The sequence below is a fragment of the Nicotiana tabacum genome, chromosome 6 (genome assembly GCF_000715075.1).
Source record: "Nicotiana tabacum cultivar K326 chromosome 6, ASM71507v2, whole genome shotgun sequence".
Lineage (NCBI taxonomy): Eukaryota > Viridiplantae > Streptophyta > Magnoliopsida > Solanales > Solanaceae > Nicotiana > Nicotiana tabacum.
The window spans coordinates 141,963,405-141,982,559 of record NC_134085.1 but is presented as its reverse complement, the minus strand read 5'-3'; the positions used below and the strand labels follow the sequence as shown (position 1 = coordinate 141,982,559).

The window sequence follows — 19,155 nt, the reverse complement described above, 5'->3', positions numbered from 1 at the left end:
CCCTATCTATATCTATATTATTATAAAAGTGGGAAGTCCTAAATTATAACGTCAATTACTAAAGTGCCCTCCTTAAAAACTTAATTGTCCCCCTTACAAATTACACTATAACTCATCATCCGAAGAGGTGCCTTTTCTTTTAATACGTCTAAATGTAAATGGAGTTGACAGTGAACGAATTGTCGTGTGAACTGGAATTGAAAAATCAAGCTTTATACAGTAGGAAAATTATTAAATTATTATTCCTAAATAGTAGGAAATTAATTAAATGACTATTACTAAATAGTAGGAAAAATAATTAAATGACTGTTTTGTCCGGTATGAACTATATTTTAAAAGAGTAAAAAAGACGAACAACATTTCGCTAAGGGCAACGACGGTTCGGCTGCACTAGTGACCGACCAATACTAGCGTGCATTCAATGTTTTGGGGAAGTGGACCGACGGGAAGTTTCGGTCACTTCAAATGGCTGTGTCATGGGAATGATGTCATCATAAGAGGTTCGAGAAAATCGGGGTTCAAATCGTTTCTTATCATCTTACTCTAAGAAACGCGGGGACTATCTGTATACGGTCGAGATCGAATGCCTCCGATTTCTATAATTGAGAGGTCATCCTGAGTTTGAGTCCGGGTAAGATCGAGTTCGAGGGACCAGACTCGAATTCGAAGGTGAAACACGATGCATACCGAAGTCGAGTGTGTTCGAACCCGAAATAATATAAGTTGAAAATAAACTAAAGAAAAGGTGCAAATATTTGGTTAAGCTCATTTGCCATAGAAGACTGACTATTTTCCTAATCAAATATATGGTTAAGTATATTATTTCCATACAACGTGACAAATAATGTAGAGATCCAGAATCAAGGATGGAATTTTTAAAGAAAACTAAGTCAACAATCATGTGTGTGCAGTAATATTTTCAACATAATTTTCTTTAATTCTTTCCACTCGTCGGTCGTTTGAATTTTTCTTTTATACTATGGAGATAAGAAAACAAATCAATAAAGGAGTCTATTATGCATCGAGTATTTTTTTCTTCGATTTGTAAGTTAATTTCCTCTATATACAATTTTGCAGATTTTTTCTTTTTATGTTTGTATTTGTATTATTATCATTATTGAAATACTTTTCACGTGTGATAAATAGAAGTGCGACTCTTATCTTCTTTTTTTCCTTTTGCATTGCATATATGTTGGTTCAGTTAGTATGTACTACTATAAAAATAAGTTTCTGGTTTAGTTTTTTTCCTTGTTCTAATTGAAAAGAGAGATGACTATAATCTCCGTGGAACATTATTTGTCATGCATTTGTTTACATGAAGGAAAGAGAGATCAAAATTGTCATTTAGGCCCTGTTTGTCCGTAAAAAGATTTTATTTTTTTCAAAAATGAGTTTGTTTATGAAATTTTGTAACGTTTTAGAAATTTTTCGAAAATAAGTTTTTCAAGAACCAAAAAGTAATTTTGATCACTTTTTCAAAAAAATTAGAAAAGCTATTTCCCCCCTCACAAAACTGTAATATGTTTTCAAGTGAAATGTATGTCCAAACATAATTTTGAATTCTGAATACCATTTTTCAAGTCAACTCCAAATATTTTTTTTTTTCAAAAATTATAATTTTCATGTCCAAATGGCTACTTAGTATTAAATATGTTTAGGAATGAAAATACAGAAATTATTAAAATAAAATATGTGCAACTCTCTCTTGAGTTTTATGGATAAAAACAAGATAAGACACCTTGATTATCTTTATCTATTTTTGTTACAAATGAAATGCATTTCATCAAAAATAACTTAAGTTATTTTAAGGGAGTTAGAGGTGTTTATAGGTGGATTGAAATCTAGGAATTGATCACATGAGTGATCCTTAATTAAAAAAAAAACAACGAAATAAGAAATCTATTTAATTTAATGATTAGCAAGCTATTATATTGTAAATAGTGCACATTTCTAAATAATATTAAAGCATATACCGTTTTAAACTGAAAGGCAAAATAGTAAAAAGAAATCTAAAATATGGAAGAAGAAAAAACATAATAAAATCCTCTGAATAAAATATTCTTAGAAATAAACAAACAAAGTATATTTGTAATATATTTATCTTAAACATATTTTTTCAAAATATAAACAATTAAAATATTTTTTTAAATAAGCGAATTTTCTTTTAAAAAGTTACTACAATTTACTCTCTCCAGTCCATAAGAAGTGACATTTTGGCCTTTTTATTTGGTCTAAAATAAGTGTCCTTTTACATAATCAGGAAGGAATTAATTTTATTTTTTTCAAATTTTGCCCTTATTTACATATCTCAATGTGTCACAGTAACAATATGCAAATTTTAATAAAGAGTAATTTAGTCAATATACTTTTTTTCTTTCTAGGAGTTAGTTCTTAATTAAGTGGTGTGTCAAAGGCTAAAAAGTCACTTATTATGGATCGGAGGGAGTAACTGATAACTGATTATAAACACAAATAAATATAAAATACTGTATTTATGGGAATTGGTCGAAAGAATAAATTCAAACTATGATTTTTTTTATTTTTTTATTTGTATTTTTACTTCTTCCAGGTTAATAATAATAATACAGTCCTATCAAAATCAATCAACTAAAAGTGATTCAGTAACAATCATAGACTCTTGCCTCACAAAAATATAACATCCGCATCCATGTTTATGTACTTGGATAGAGAAAGAAAGCTTTCTCCAAAATGAAGAAATAATAGAATAATTAAAAGTAGTGGTTTGATTCTATTTTTGCGATATTAGTTCATTCTTTTCTTATTTGTTGGAAACTATACTTGTAGTATTTCTTATGGATTAAAGAAATAGGATAATTGGCATCTTGTGTATTTTGCTCGTGAGAAAAAACTCAAAAAAGACATCTGTTGTTAGCTACCTGGCCATTTTAGTATTTAAAAGTAAATTGCTTTCCAAGAAAATTTTAAAAAATACATAAATCTTCTAGGGTATTCACGCTAAAACTAAAAAGGAAGCACGATAACTTGTAAAATTGTAGTAATGAAAATATATAGGTTGAATAAATTTTAAGTTGAAAATATTGGCTTAGATGATTATGGACTTCCGGCAAAGCCGGCTGAAGGGTAAGGCAGCCCAAGCAATGGCTTTGGGGCCCCAAACTTTGGGGGCTCCACTTTCCATTGGTAGTAATTTTATATGGATATTATCACTCTTAGTCCGCGCCAGAAGCTATTTATATTTGGTAGCCGAAAAAGTGTATAAAATTTGTATAATTTTTGTATATAACATACAGAATATATATATATATATATATATATATATATATATATATATATATAAATAAAAAAATATATACAAATTTTATACATTTTTACGGCTATTATTTTTGCAGCGGCTATACAATGTCATTTTTTCAATTTTATATCTTTTTTTAGTAAAAAATTGAGTATCTTAACGTTAAAAAGTAAAAAATTTAATACAAAAAGGAAAAGAAAATTTTAATTTGTAACTCACGTTGATCGTTGAGATTTGAATAATCTAAAGGGTATACATATATCTTTGATTTCTTATTTAGTGGGTAAAATTTGAGATTACAAGATAATAAGAATTTAAAAAAATTGCCTTAGCCGTGATAAAAAACATAATAGTCTGATATGGCAGTTTAGACTTATTTTCAAATTATTTTACGTTAAAGGAAATACTACTAGTAGAAGATAATACTCTGATCGGTATACTCAATAAGATAACAAAACCTGATATTTTTTTTCAAATACCTATATTCCTCGTAAAATAGTATTCTTATAACAATTTTGCACAGGATCAACAATGTTTTAGGAGAATAACTCATTATAAGATAATTATTAATAACTTTGCGTCTAAAAAGGTTAAAAAAAATAGACTTCAAACAAAAATATATAAATTTATTTTGTTAACAAATTAGAGTCTCTCGTTGAGATTTTGCTTTAGGCCACCAACAATATTGGGTCGTCCCTGACTTCCGGTAGTATTGAAATAAGAATGAACAATCATCAACTTTAATATTATATTTATGTATTTTAAAAAAAAAATATTTATTGAGATGGGATACACGCGCAATACATGTGCCGAGACACTAGTATTTTAAAATATATATTTGAACTTCAACTAGTATTTTATACACGCGCAATGCGTGGGATGATCATGTCTATACAATTCAACCTCTGGATAAGCATGACCAATTCATACATTGGTTGGTAACTGGGAAGCAAAATGGGATGTGCTGCTACCTCACAGTAGTATATGGCCATAATGATGCAGATAAAAGAAGGAACTTATGGGAACAACTTAAAAGAATAGCTCAAAATATTACAGGGTCTTGGCTTATTGGGGGTGACTTCAATGCTATCTTATATGCCCAAGATAGACTCTTAAAAGTACCTGTGAAAAGTACAGACATAAAGGAATTTGCTGAATGCTGTCATGACATTGGAGTTGCAGAATTGCCATGGAAAGGGGAATATTTCACATGGACTAATAAGCAGCAAGGAGATGATAGGGTATTTGGAAATGATATATGGATGATGAATTATAATCACTTAAATACAGTGTATGGAGAACCTTATATTTCTGATCATAACCCCATGTCTATCAATATAAGGCAAACACAGAAGTTTAACAAGAGTCCATTCAGGTTTTTTAATGTATGGGCTAATCATCCTGATTTTCTGATGATAATAAGAGAAGAGTGGAGTAATAACAAAGGAACAGGGGAGATGAAAAGCATATGGGCCAAGCTCAAGAGAATGAAAAGCAAATTTAGGCAACTAAATGAAGCTGAATTCAAAGGTGTAACTGAGAAGATAGAGGAAGCCAGACAAACCATCCAACACATACAAAAACAGTTGCAAAATAACTATAGTGATATGCTACAAGAACAGGAAAAGGATTGGTTGCAGAAACTGGAGACATGGTCAATGAAAGAAGAGAGGATATTGCAGCAGAAATCAAGAGCAAACTGGATCAAACTGGGTGATGGTAACAATAAACACTTTACTGCAGTGATAAAGGAGAGACAACAGAGGAAATATCTTGATGAGCTGCAAACATTGGCAGGAAACATCATAACAGATCATGAAGCTATAAAAGGGGAGATAGTATCCTTCTACAAAAGTTTAATGGGTACTAGTGCACATGTCCTTCCAGCAGTAGATAAAATGGTGATGAGGAGAGGACCTACCTTAACAAAGCAGCAACAACAAGATTTGATAGCTGAAGTGTCTTGTCAAGAGATAGAAGAAGCTTTGAAAGGGATAGGAAGTGATAAAGCACCAGGTATAGATGGGTACAATGCTGAATTTTATAAGAAAGCTTGGCCACTGATCAAAGATGAAGTGTGTGCTTTGGTGAAAGAATTTTTCCATACAGGGGTGATGTTTCCAGCAATCAATTGCACTACTATTACTTTGCTACCAAAGATCCCTAACCCAGTGACTATTAGGGATTTTAGACCTATAGCCTGCTGCACTGTACTATACAAACTCATTTCCAAAGTCATAGCTGGTAGACTACAAAAGATCATGCCATATATCATTTCGGAAGCTCAAGCAGGTTTTATCCCAGGGAGGAAGATAGCAGATAACATCATACTTGCCCATGAACTTATTAAGGCTTATAGCAGGAAGCATATATCTCCTAGATGTATGTTGAAGGTTGATATGATGAAAGCTTATGACTCAGTTGAGTGGGTGTATCTGAAACAATTGCTAGAGTATCTATGTTTTCCTACAAAATTCATCAATTGGGTGACAACATGTGTAACCTCTGTGAGTTATTCAATTATGATAAATGGGGAACTAACAAAGCCTTTTGAAGCTATCAAAGGACTCAGATAGAGTGATCCTATATCACCATTCTTGTTTGCAATTGCAATGGAATATCTAAGTAGGCTGCTCAAAGGACTGAAATATAATAAGGAGTATAGGTATCATCCTAGATGTGGTAAGCTTAATATAACACACCTCAGCTTTGCAGATGATTTATTGATGTTTGCTAGAGGGGATTGCAAATCTGTCACTACTCTACATGCCTGCTTCATGCAGTTCTCTGCTGCATCTGGACTGCTTGCTAATCCTAATAAGAATGCAATCTATTTTGGAGGGGTTGAACAGGTTACTAAAAAGGAAATATTACAGAAGACTGGATACTCACTTGGGGAGTTACCTTTCAAATACTTAGGCATTCCCCTTGATACAAAGAAGATAACAGCTATGCAATGGCAACCACTGATTGACAGAATAGTTGCAAGAATTTCATCTTGGACTGCTAGAAAGTTATCTTATGCTGGTAGGGTACAGTTAGTCCAAACAGTCATTTTTGGGATTCAATCCTATTGGTCTCAAATATTCATTATCCCGGCTAAGGTGATGAGTCTGATTGAATCATATTGCAAAAGCTATATTTGGGCTGGTGCTAATACAATCACCAAGAGAACTTTGATAGCATGGGATAGAATGTGTTTACCTATATCTGCTGGAGGATATAATCTTCTGAACATTAGAATCTGGAATAGAGCTGCTATCAGTAAAGTCTATTGGGATTTGGCAAAGAAAAAAGATAAGATGTGGATGAAATGGATACATACTTACTACATAAAAAATCAAAGCATAATGGAGATGGACATACCCCAACAGGCCAGTTGGATGGTAAAAAAGATCATAGAGGCTAGAGGGATAATTCAACAACTGCCTACATCGCAACTTAATCAGAGTAGCATCAAACAGATATATCTAGGCATGCTGGGAAATCATAGCAGGGTGACTTGGAGAGCTTTAATGTTTCACAATGATGCTAGGCCTAAAGCAATATTTACCATGTGGATGCAATGCCATGGCAGATTAATGACAACAGATAGACTTGCAAAATGGGGAATATAAGTGAATACAATGTGCTGTTTGTGCAATGGAACAAATGAAACACACACACATTTGTTTGGTGAGTGCAGTTTTGCCAAAGCAGTATGGGGAAGACTTATACAATGGCTACAAATCCAGGTGAATACCAACCATGATTATGCACAGAAGATGGCATGGATAACAGCAAAAGCTAAGGGGAAGTCATGTGCAGCCAGACTTCTGAAAATGGTATATGCAGAATATGTCTATGGGCTTTGGAGGGAGAGAAATAGTAGAATATTTGAGGGGACAAGCAGGACAACAGAGCAGGTACCAAAGAGAAATGGCATGTGTTTGTAACATCCGAGCTCAAGGAGGAATGAGAGCAAGATTACAACAGCTTAGATTTTGAAAGCAATGTAGCAACTAACCAGCCTTTTGTATAATTTCTTTATGTACTGCTCATAGAATAGGTAGACTTAGATATCATGTAAAGAGTAAGTGAGTCGAGGATGACTCTACTGATTTGTAAAGGCCTCTTTTGGTGATTAATGAAAATATAATTACCAAAAAAAAAAAAATCTTAAAATATAACATGAAAACTTAACTTAAATACATATATTGAATTGTTAGTTTGAAAGTATATTTCATAGTGAAATAGTAGCGTTTCCGTCACAAATCATCAATTTTTACAAATTCTATGCCAAGTGAAGTTACTGATCAAAAACAGCTTTAACTTCCAAAAAATAATTCAAAGTCAATTTCAACTCACATTTTAACCAAACGCCTACTAGTTGCTTGCCTTTGATTAGTTATTTCAACAAATATGAATATCAAGAAGGATTCTCACATTAATGTCAAGTTAAATACGTGTCATGTCCATCCTCAATGTCGTAATTCTTGATATGCAAAAAAGAATTTCCATATCTAAATTCAAAATTAGTCCCTCTGTCTGAATTTATGTGACGATATTCGAATTTCGAGAATCAAACGAATTATTCTTTGATCGTAATTTTTTCATATAACTTTTAAATATTCTAAATTATTAGTTACTGCTTTATAGTACTTTTTACTTAATTTTTAAATTTATAAATTTTATCTCAAAAATTTTAAAAATTTCATATACTAAGAAGTTTAAATCTCGAAAAGCAAAGTGTCATTAAAATATAAAGCTACTCGTCTGCTGCCCAAGTCTGTAAAGTATAAAACTCAAAACTGTCCTTGATTGTTGTTATTGTTATAAAACAAAGACTGTAAAGTAAAGACAAGTATAGAGAGAAACTGATATATTATTCGAACTCCAACTGATGTACATAATGAACTGAAATCTCTTCTATTTATAGAAGAAAGGAAGCTGCTCTGTAAGCTGCTACTACAAGCTGCTCTGTAAGTTGCTACTACAAGCTGCTGTGTAAGCTGCTACTACAAGTTGCAGTGTAAGCTACTATAAGCTTCTGTGTAAGCTGCTACTACAAGCTGCTATGTAAGCTGCTACAAGCTGCTGTGTAAGCTGCTGCTGTACCAGATATGGATAATCTTCTACTGAGAGCAATATTTATCCATAACGGAGTACTGAAAAGATAAGCTTATTATACCCGGTATGGATAATCTTCTACCGGGGGTAATGTTTATCCATAACTGGGTACTGAAAAGATAAGCTTATTATACCCGGTATGGATAAACTTCTACTGGGGGTAATGTTTATCCATAACCGGGTACCGAAGTGATAAGCTTCTTCAGGAAGCTTATTTCCAATATAGTACTAAATAGATAAATATATTTACGGTGGAGTCCCATATGGATAAGCTTCTTCAGGAAGCTTATTTACAACGGAGTACTAAATGAACATCCATAATATAATATATTTATAACACTCCTCCTTGGATGTTCATTAAAAGATAATATGTCTCATTAAAAACTTACTAGGAAAAACCACGTGGGAAAAAAAATTCTAGTGAAGGAAAAAGAGTACACATATTTAGTAATACGCATTGTTAGGTGCCTCATTAAAAACCTTATAAGGAAAACCCCATGGGAAAAAACCTCAGTAAGGGAAAAAGAGTGCATCGCGTATTTTACTCCCCTTGATGAAAACCTTGTTTCAAATATTTGAGTCTCCGCATTCCAATCTTGTATACCATCTTCTCAAAAGTTGAAGTTGGCAAAGATTTAGTGAATAAATCTGCTGGATTATTACTTGAACGGATTTGTTGCACATCAATGTCACCACTTTTCTGAAGATTGTGTGTGTAGAATAATTTTGGTGAAATGTGCTTCGTTCTATCTCCTTTTATAAATCCTCCCTTCAATTGAGCTATGCATGCAGCATTGTCTTCGTATAAAATTGTGGGTCTTTTCTCACATTCCAAACCACATTTTTTTTCGAATAAAATGAATTATTGATCTCAACCATATGCATTCCCTACTTGCTTCATGAATAGCTATTATCTCAGCGTGATTTGAAGAAGTAGCAACAATAGATTGCTTTGTGGAGCGCCATGATATGATAGTACCTCCATATGTAAATACGTAGCCGGTTTGAGATCGAGCTTTATGGGGATCAGATAAATAACATGCATCTGCATAACCAACGAGGTCTGCACTATCTTTGTTAGCATAAAACAAACTCATATCAAGAGTTCCCTTTAAATATCGCAATATATGCTTAATCCCGTTCCAATGTCTCCGTGTAAGAGAAGAACTATATCTTGCTAGTAAATTAACAGAAAATACTATGTCAGGCCTTGTAGCATTAGCAAGATACATTAGTGCACCAATTGCACTGAGATAGGGTACTTCAGGACCAAGGAGTTCCTCGTCCTCTTCTGGAGGTCGAAACAAATCCTTATTTACTTCAAGTGATCGAACAATCATTGGTGTACTCAATGGGTGCGCTTTGTCCATGTAAAAGCATTTTAAGACCCTTTCTGTATAGGCAGATTGATGGATAAAGATCTCGTCTGCTAAATGTTCAATTTGCAGACCAAGACAAAGTTTTGTCTTTCCAAGATCTTTCATCTCAAATTCTTTCTTAAGATATTCAATTGCCTTTTGGAGCTCTTCTGGAGTTCCAACAAGATTTATGTCATTAACATAAACAGCAAGTATAACAAATTCTGATGCCATTTTCTTTATAAAAATACATGGACAAATAACATCATTTATGTAACCTTCTTTCAGCAAATATTCACTAAGGCGATTATACCACATGCGCCCAGATTGCTTTAAACCGTACAAAGATCTTTGTAATCTGATTGAATACATTTCCTGAGATTTTGCTTCAGGCATTTTAAATCCTTCAGGAATTTTCATATAAATTTCATTATCAAGTGAACCGTACAGATAAGCTGTAACTACATCCATTAGATGTATTTCAAGCTTTTCATGTAGTGCTAAACTGATGAGATATCGAAATGTTATGGCATCCATAGATGTATATTCCTATCCTTCTCTGTGGTCCCATCTTACTACGTTGTGGTGGTGCTACTGGCACATATACAGCACATCCGAAAATTCATAGATGGGCAATATTTGGTTCATGACCAAAAACTAATTGTGACGGAGAATATTTATTATAATGTGTCGGTCTGAGACGGATAAGTGATGCTGCATGCAAGATAGCATGGCCCCAAACAGTAGTGGGCAATTTTGTTTTCATAAGTAATGGTCTTGCTATCAATTGCAGGCGTTTAACAAATGACTCTGCAAGGCCATTTTGAGTATGAACATAAGCTACAAGATGTTCAACTTTTATCCCAACTGATAGACAATAATCATCAAAAGCTTGAGATGAGAATTCTCCAGCATTATCAAGGCGAATGGCCTTTATAGGATAATCTGGGAATTGTGCCCTTAATCGAATTATTTGGGCTAATAGCTTTGCAAACGCCAGGTTGCGAGATGATAGTAGGCACACATGAGACCATCTTGAAGATGCATCTATTAGGACCATAAAATATCTAAACAACCCACTTGGTGGGTGAATAGGTCCACATATATCCCCATGTATACGCTCTAAAAAGGCAGGGGATTCAATACCAACCTTCATCAGTGATGGTCTAGTGATCATTTTTCCTTGATAACAAGCATCACAAGAAAATTCGTCATTTGTAAAAATCTTCAAGTTCTTTAATGGATGCCCACTCGAATTTTCAGTAATTCGTCTCATCATTATTGATCCGGGATGACCCAAATGGACATGCCAAAGCACAAAAGTATTTGAATCCGTAAACTTCTGGTTTACGATAGAGTGTGCTTCAATTGTACTAATTTTTTAATAGTATAAGCCAGAAGATAAAGTTGGTAACTTTTCTACAATGCATTTCTGGACAGAAATATTCTTTGTAATACAAAGATATTCCCTGTTCATTTCATTTATTGTCTTTACATGATACCCATTTCGGCGGATATCTATAAAACTCAACAAGTTTCTTCGGGACTTGGAGGAGAACAATGCATTGTCTATAATAAGTTTTGTTCCCTTAGACAGAAATATTATGGCTTTTCCGGAGCCTTCAATCAAACATATATTACCAGAAATTGTTGAAACATTTGCTTTTTCCTTATGCAAATAAGAAAAGTATTTCTGATCGTTGAATATGGCATGAGTTGTTCCACTATCAATAACACACATATCTTCATGATTTGTCTTTGATCCAAACATAATTTGAGGGTTATCCATATTCTTCAAAATAACATAAATAAAATATATTATAGTAAACATCATTATCAAAGCATAACTTTTATTTATGTACAACAATTACATAACCATACTATCTATTACAAACAACAAAAATTAATATATTTACATTTCTACAGATTCACTACCGATTACATGACTTATTTCTCCTTCTGGGAGTGCAAAGTAATCAGCTACATCCAAATGCATGAAGTCTAAATTATCTTCAGAAATAAAATTTGCTTCAGCATTTTTCTCTGTCTTCTTCAGGGAGGCTTGATAAAGCTCAACCAGGTGCTTTGGCATACGACAAGTACGTGACCAGTTCCCTTTTCCTCCACATCTATAGCATGCATTTTCTACATTTGGCGCTTGCACCGCTTCATGCTTTTGTTCCTTCCTTTTCCACTGCTGGTGGTGAGAAGACTTCTTTGGTGCATTATTATTACCATGATTGGGGTTTCTTCCCCCACCACGGCCATGACCATGACTGGGGCCACGACCTCTTCCACGTTTAGCTTGGTGGAAGTTCGTCTCATTCACTTCAGGGAATGGACAAGAACCAATAGGTCGGCTTTCATGATTTTTCATTAATAGCCCATTATGTTGCTCTGCTATAAGAAGATGTGAGATAAGTTCAGAATACTTTTTAAATCCCATCTCTCGATATTGCTGCTGCAGGAGCATATTCGAGGCATGAAAAGTGGTGAAAGTTTTCTCCAACATATCATGATCAGTAATATTATCACCACATAATTTTAATTGGGAAATAATTCTGAACATAGCAGAATTATACTCACTGATAGATTTAAAATCTTGTAGCCTTAGATGAGTCCAATCATAACGTGTCTGTGGAAGAACGACCATCTTCAGGTGGTCATATCTATCTTTCAAATTATTCCACAATATGACTGGATCTTTAATAGTGAGATATTCCATTTTCAGGCCCTCATCAAGGTGATGGCGTAGGAATATCATTGCTTTGGCACGGTCTTGGTTCGATGCCTAATTATTATCCATGATGGTGTCTGCCAGACACATCGCATCAAGATGAATTTCAGCATCAAACACCCAAGACATGTAGCTTTTGCCTGATATATCCAGGGCTACAAATTCAAGTTTAGAAAGATTTGACATTATTTAGGAAAAGAAAGTTCTTACCTCAGATACTTTCAAAATATTTGCTCGAGACGGTAGAGCTTCGTGCTGATAACGTGTTATAAAACAAAGACTGTAAAGTAAAGACAAGTATAGAGAGAAACTGATATATTATTCGAACTCCAACTGATGTACATAATGAACTGAAATCTCTTCTATTTATAGAAGAAAAGAAGCTGCTCTGTAAGCTGCTACTACAAGCTGCTGTGTAAGCTGCTACTACAAGCTGTAGTGTAAGCTACTATAAGCTGTTGTGTAAGCTGCTACTACAAGCTGCTGTGTAAGCTGCTACAAGCTGCTGTGTAAGCTGCTGCTGTACCAGATATGGATAATCTTCTACTGAGAGCAATATTTATCCATAACGGAGTACTGAAAAGATAAGCTTATTATACCCGGTATGGATAATCTTCTACCGGGGGTAATGTTTATCCATAACTGGGTACTGAAAAGATAAGCTTATTATACCCGGTATGGATAAACTTCTACTGAGGGTAATGTTTATCCATAACCGGGTACCGAAGTGATAAGCTTCTTCAGGAAGCTTATTTCCAATATAGTACTAAATAGATAAACATATTTACGGTGGAGTCTCATATAAATAAGCTTCTTCAGAAAACTTATTTACAACGGAGTACTAAATAAACATCCATAATATAATATATTTATAACAGTTATCATTTTCTAAGATTTGTTGTCTAAAGTATATAAAGGATTCAAGGAAAAGTACAACTTTACACCGAAGCTTCTGGAACAAAGCTACTACATTTCAAATTGAAAAATGAAGCGTGAGCATGGGGTACCTTCTAAGTTAGATTTTTCATCTGCCTCATGTCCAAATATTTCGAGGAAATTAATTGAAGTACTAAATATTATCTATCTAATATACGGCGCATACTTTATTTTAATAATTAGCTAAAGCTTTATAAAATACTTATACCGCCGAACAGTACAAGAAACCTCAAACCTTACACGAGTCACTCGAATACTACATCTTTAACTGTAGAAAAAATCTTCTGAAATAATAATAAAATAAGAACAAAATCAAAACCAGACACGTAAACACAAGGTTGAGTTTCAAGGAATCACTAGCAATAAACACGTGTCCAACCCCACATAAGAATCAGAGGAGTCAATATATTTGTCCACCAAATCTGCAAAACGAAAGATACTTTCACCAGAAAACCTTAGCAACTATGAGACGCCACTTGTCCCTATTAGTACAACCTTCTTGTCCCACATCCTCACAGAAGACCGTATCAAGTTTTTAAAATTTACATTATTACAACTCCATCCCCATTTGAGCACTATTAAACTCGAAACTCAGATATTTAAGAAAGATTTCTAAAATTATGATCTAATATAAATAATAAATTATTTTATTAATAAAATTAAAATTATTTTAAAATATAAAAATATTTTTTTTCATAATTAAGACAAAATGTTGGATATCCTAAACTTACTGGCTTAGCCAAATTGAATTTGCCGGGATATAACTCTTAATAAGAATGTGTGGAGGGTGAGAATTAGGGTAAATATTAATAGGTAGTCGAGTGTATTTTTTTGCTATACTATTATTCTCTTACTTTCTTATTTTTAGATTTTTATTATTACTATCTATTATTTCTCTTTCTCCAATTATCTTATTATCTTGTTGCTGTTATTGTCTTTTTTTCGTAATTTTTCTACCAATTGTGATTGTGCTTTGCTTGAAGTGAGGATTTATCGAAAATAATATCTCTACTTTCGTAAAGTAGGAGTAAAGCTACGACACATTATTCTCCCTAGACCCTGTTGCGAGGGTGATGAAGCTATCAACAAATTTTTCATTTTTAAGCTAATATATTGTAGACTTGAGTAAAAGAATTTAAACCATCTCACCAAATATCAACAATTTTTCGAAAAATCAACTTTTCGCCACCTATTCCTCTTCCTTCATCCGAACCGCCCACGTGTATCGGTAGGCTCGTCTGACTCATCATTGTGTTCTGGTCCTTTAAACTAAACCGGCCGATTTTTCAACTTCACGTGGCAACAATCGATCATCATATTCATCATCCGACGGTTTATATTTATCGTGGTCCCAAAGAGTTGTTTTATATTCAACTCTCCCTCCTTTGTTTTTGGACCTAATTGATTATGCAAATATCTACCATAATCTTCGTAATGCAGTTAACAGTCTTCACATAATGATTGATAACCTTAAAGATACGTCGCCGGCAGCCGAAAGAGGTTGTCGGCTAACGGCGTTAATGGAGTCCGGTGGAATAGCAAAAGTAGATCTTAACGAGAAACATCAAAATTTCGCTCGTCAAAAGAGATTGAATGTACGTCGATTGAAAAAATTGTCGGAAAATTTCCGTTTCTATGCCGCCGATTACAGGTATTATAAGAGGAAAAAACCTGAAAATAATAGCGTAACTGATGGTGTAATTACTGTTGATCAAGTTCAACTGGGGACTACTTCCAGTGAAGTGAAAACAGTAAGAGAGAGGTTACAACGTGTCACGTGCGGGTCGCATGGGTTGATATCGTTGATCGGTCGAAGACGAGAAATGGAAGATGCAGTAACAGTGAAGCCGGGGTTGTTGAGTAAAGGTAATAGAAAGTATGATTTTTTCGGAGTTTACGATGGGCATGGAGGGTCACGTGCAGCGCACGTTTGCCGTGAATGGCTGCACCGTTTGGTGATAGAGGAAGTTGTAGAAGAAGAAGATGAAGAGAGTATTAATTGGGAGAAAGTGATGAGGGAGAGTTTTGTTAAAATGGACGAAGAGGTGGAGAAGAACGGGGCGGAAATGGCGACGATGGGATCAACGGCTGTGGTAGCTATGGTGTCAGAGGAAGAAGTGATTGTTGCCAATTGTGGGGATTCAAGAGCTGTGCTTTCACGTGGTGGAGTTACAGTGCCTTTGTCTATTGACCATAAGGTATCTAATAAAACTTTGGACTATATTCAATTTTTTTTCAACTCAACTTACCTATTTTACGCGTTGAAATAACTAGCTCTACCCTTAGAATTACCCCCATTTTAGAAAGAAATCACCTAATATGTTCTAACTTCGTTGAATCCATGTCTTTATTTGGGTACTTGATTCTTTCGTCAACAGTGTGTTACTTTTGACAAATATTCGTATCTCGTATCTGCTCTGCTGTACTATTTTTTTTCACCCTTTTTGTGATCTTAATATTAACAAATGGAATTGGAATTTAGTCACTGCACTACGGAAAGATGGTAACATGAGGAATATTATTGGCTTACGCAGAATAAAGGAAAAAATTAGACTGCAGAAGGAAAGGAGGTAACATATAGCGTGGTTCACGCTATTTAAATCGAATTCACTGACAATACAATTTTCTCTCTTCTATAATAAGAGTACTTTTTTCGATGTTTTAGGCTATTCAAATACTATAATTCACTAAAATACAATTTTCTCTCTTCTAAAGCTGATTTCTTCTCATTATTATTATTATTATTTTCTTTTTTTTTCTTGTCATTGTAAGTCCTCGGGATATGGTCTCTCGCAAGTCCAAACCACAAACCTGCAAGCTTTATATATCTTTAAATATCATTAGATACGACAATTTGACAAGTGTATATTCATTGCTGCAACTATATATAGAACATACACGCCAGTTGATGAATACAAAATTACTAAATCTTCATATAAAGGTGGGGAGCATTCTATTGCTGAGAGTAGAAGCCGAAGAATATTGTTGTTTTATTTGGTCAGGTTTTTTGGACACGCTAGTCTCCATTTGCTTTGCATTTTCACCTCTTAAGAATTATTATTACTATGATCTTAACTGGCCAAATTAAGGTCTACAATATTACTGGATGTTCATCATATTATTAAACAAACAATGAGTCACGATAGGTTCAATTAAGTTGTTACCCAACTTCTGGACATTTATTTAAATTTGTAATTTGCTAGCCAAGTAGATTATTTAATTTGTTGACACTTTCTGTACGCAGCCTGACAGACCTGATGAGCTGGATAGAATTGAAAATTCAGGTGGGAAAGTTATAAATTGGAATGGGCATCGAGTCTTAGGAGTTCTTGCTACCTCAAGATCCATAGGTACGTGGAATGCTAAGCATATTCTAGTTGCTCAAATGACGAGCCCCCCCCCCTCCCCCCCCCCCAAAAAAAAAGATCAATCTATCTTTACTAGTCAAATGCACGAGGTCATTGCTCTTGCAATTTCCTCTATTCTGATTTCCGTCAAAGCTTCTAGGGAAAACGGATGACATATCGGATCATTATTCCTTGTGATGGACAATTCAACCACCAAAGCATTTGGATTCATGATTATCTGGAGCACCTGATTAATGGGTTCTTTAAACCCAATATTTTTGACACAGTATATACACACACAAAAGTTCACTAAATTTTAACAAAAATTAGATCATCTGAACTTCTAATTTTAAAAGTATAATAAGTACAGTGCTAAGAACTTTAGAGGTCGAATTCATTAAATTTATGTCTTGAATCCGCCTCTGATCTATGGAGCCAGTTCAACATTAACATTGTGCAGTAGATCCACAAGCCATTTCAGCTGCTGCAATAAGTTTGAGTCTATGTGTTCCGGCCGACAGGGTTATAATACCTTATATTGATGCAGGTGATACCTACCTTAAACCATATGTGATACCAGATCCTGAAGTCAAGGTGAGCAAAAGGACTGATGCAGATGAGTTCTTAATACTTGCAAGTGACGGACTATGGGATGTCATTCCAAACGATGTTGCATGTGACGTTACAAGAAGATGTTTGAATGGTCAAATGAAGAGGCCGTGCTCTCAACAAAGCAAATCCCATAGTAAAATAAACGAGAAAGATGAGCAGACAAGTGATGAAGTCAAGAAAGAAAACCTTGCCGCACAGGCAGCTTCCTTCCTTGCAGAATTAGCAATTGCTCGCGGTAGTGAAGATAACATCAGTGTAATTGTCATTGAATTGAACAGATCTGTATGTTCGACCAGTAAATAAGGATGAGCTCAACCTCTGCACAAAAGAGATGGAAACAGCGTGCTGTTTATGCCACACATCATTTGAAGATGTCCACCATCTTGCAGTATGAAGAATAACACTTTTGTACAATTCTTCTGATTGTCTACTGCTACTGTAGTCTTACTTGGCTGCTCTCGTGCTTCCTTTCTCTTTGTAAGGTTTTATGGTTGTACAGACTAGTATTGCTGTGGTCATTAGTATTTGAATGATTTTAGACAAAGACAGTCTTAACAAGTTGGCAGAGTGTAACAATACTGGAAGCGAACACGCTTTCTGTGCCAATTTATATGATACATTTTTTTTTTGCTTTTTCAAATTTAAACTTTTTCATTTTGACCGATGGATATGGAAGTTTTAATTTTTTCTATATAAGATTTATTACATATTTAGAACTACTTAAAAAGTATTACTGCATCCGATTTACTTTAATTAATATCTACTCTCTTTATTTTGTTCATTGGCATATACGCAAACTTTGAAAGAAAAAAAAAAGAATGTTAATTCTTTCTTGATATTGGAAAAGATTAAATATAGTGGATTATAAAAAAAAGTTAAAGAATTAATTAAAGTGGACTCGAGAAAATATAAGTAGTAATAATTAATAATTTAAAATATATAAAAGATATAAAAAAATTATTGTTAAGGAGTAATTCGTTTGACTCTCGAAATTTGAACACTTTTAAATAAATTGGGACGGAGGGAGTAGTTTGATAACTTGATATGAATGTTTGTTTGTTTTATCCCTCAATAGAGAAAGAAATTAGTCTATGGAAGCTCAATATATATTTTCTTTTTTTACAGCGGTTATACAGTGTCATTTTTCCTATTTTGGTGGACAATGAAATTGCTGGGCTACACTCATAAAATGACACCGGGGGGTGAATAATAAAATTATGAAAAATGACACTGTATAGCCGCTCTCAAAATAATAGTCAAAAACTGTTTAATTTTTGTATTTTTTTTTGTGTGTGTATATATATACCTTTTTTATGTTATATACAAAAATTATATAATTTTTATATACTTTTTCGACTATCAAACATAAATAATTTCTGACGCGGACTAAACTAATAATACCTCAAATTATTTTGTCCAATTATAAAAACTCATCAACTTCAAATTTTGAATATGCCTCGATGCACCAAGAGCCCAAGGCAGTGACTTGCGGAATTATATTATTTAAAATGCAAAATGAAAACAAATCTGCACGCTCTAGTTTCTGCATAACAACAAAGTTGACATCAAAGAAACCGGCTGAAGACAGTTCAAATATTCTTCAAACCCGACAAAACTGATCAAACAAGACTGAATATTTTTTTTCATAAATACATTCCTCTTAGTATTAAGTCTTGCATTGTATCCGAACACCAGAATGAATTTCAATGTTATAAAACAAACATAAAATATATCTATCTAATCATCCATTATATAGAAAACACTAACATATAAATATATACA

General features: G+C 33.8%; 1 protein-coding gene across 1 annotated transcript; it reads left to right on the top strand.

The window, feature by feature from the left end:
• Positions 1-14,787: 14,787 nt before the first annotated feature.
• On the top strand, positions 14,788-18,019 carry LOC107819422 (protein phosphatase 2C 51). The gene is made up of 3 exons (XM_016645843.2): positions 14,788-15,612; positions 16,659-16,764; positions 17,309-18,019. The coding sequence occupies exons 1-3, from the start codon at positions 14,872-14,874 to the stop codon at positions 17,674-17,676; spliced, it is 1,215 nt and encodes a 404-aa protein (XP_016501329.1). The 5' UTR covers positions 14,788-14,871; the 3' UTR covers positions 17,677-18,019.
• The last annotated feature ends 1,136 nt before the right edge of the window (positions 18,020-19,155 follow it).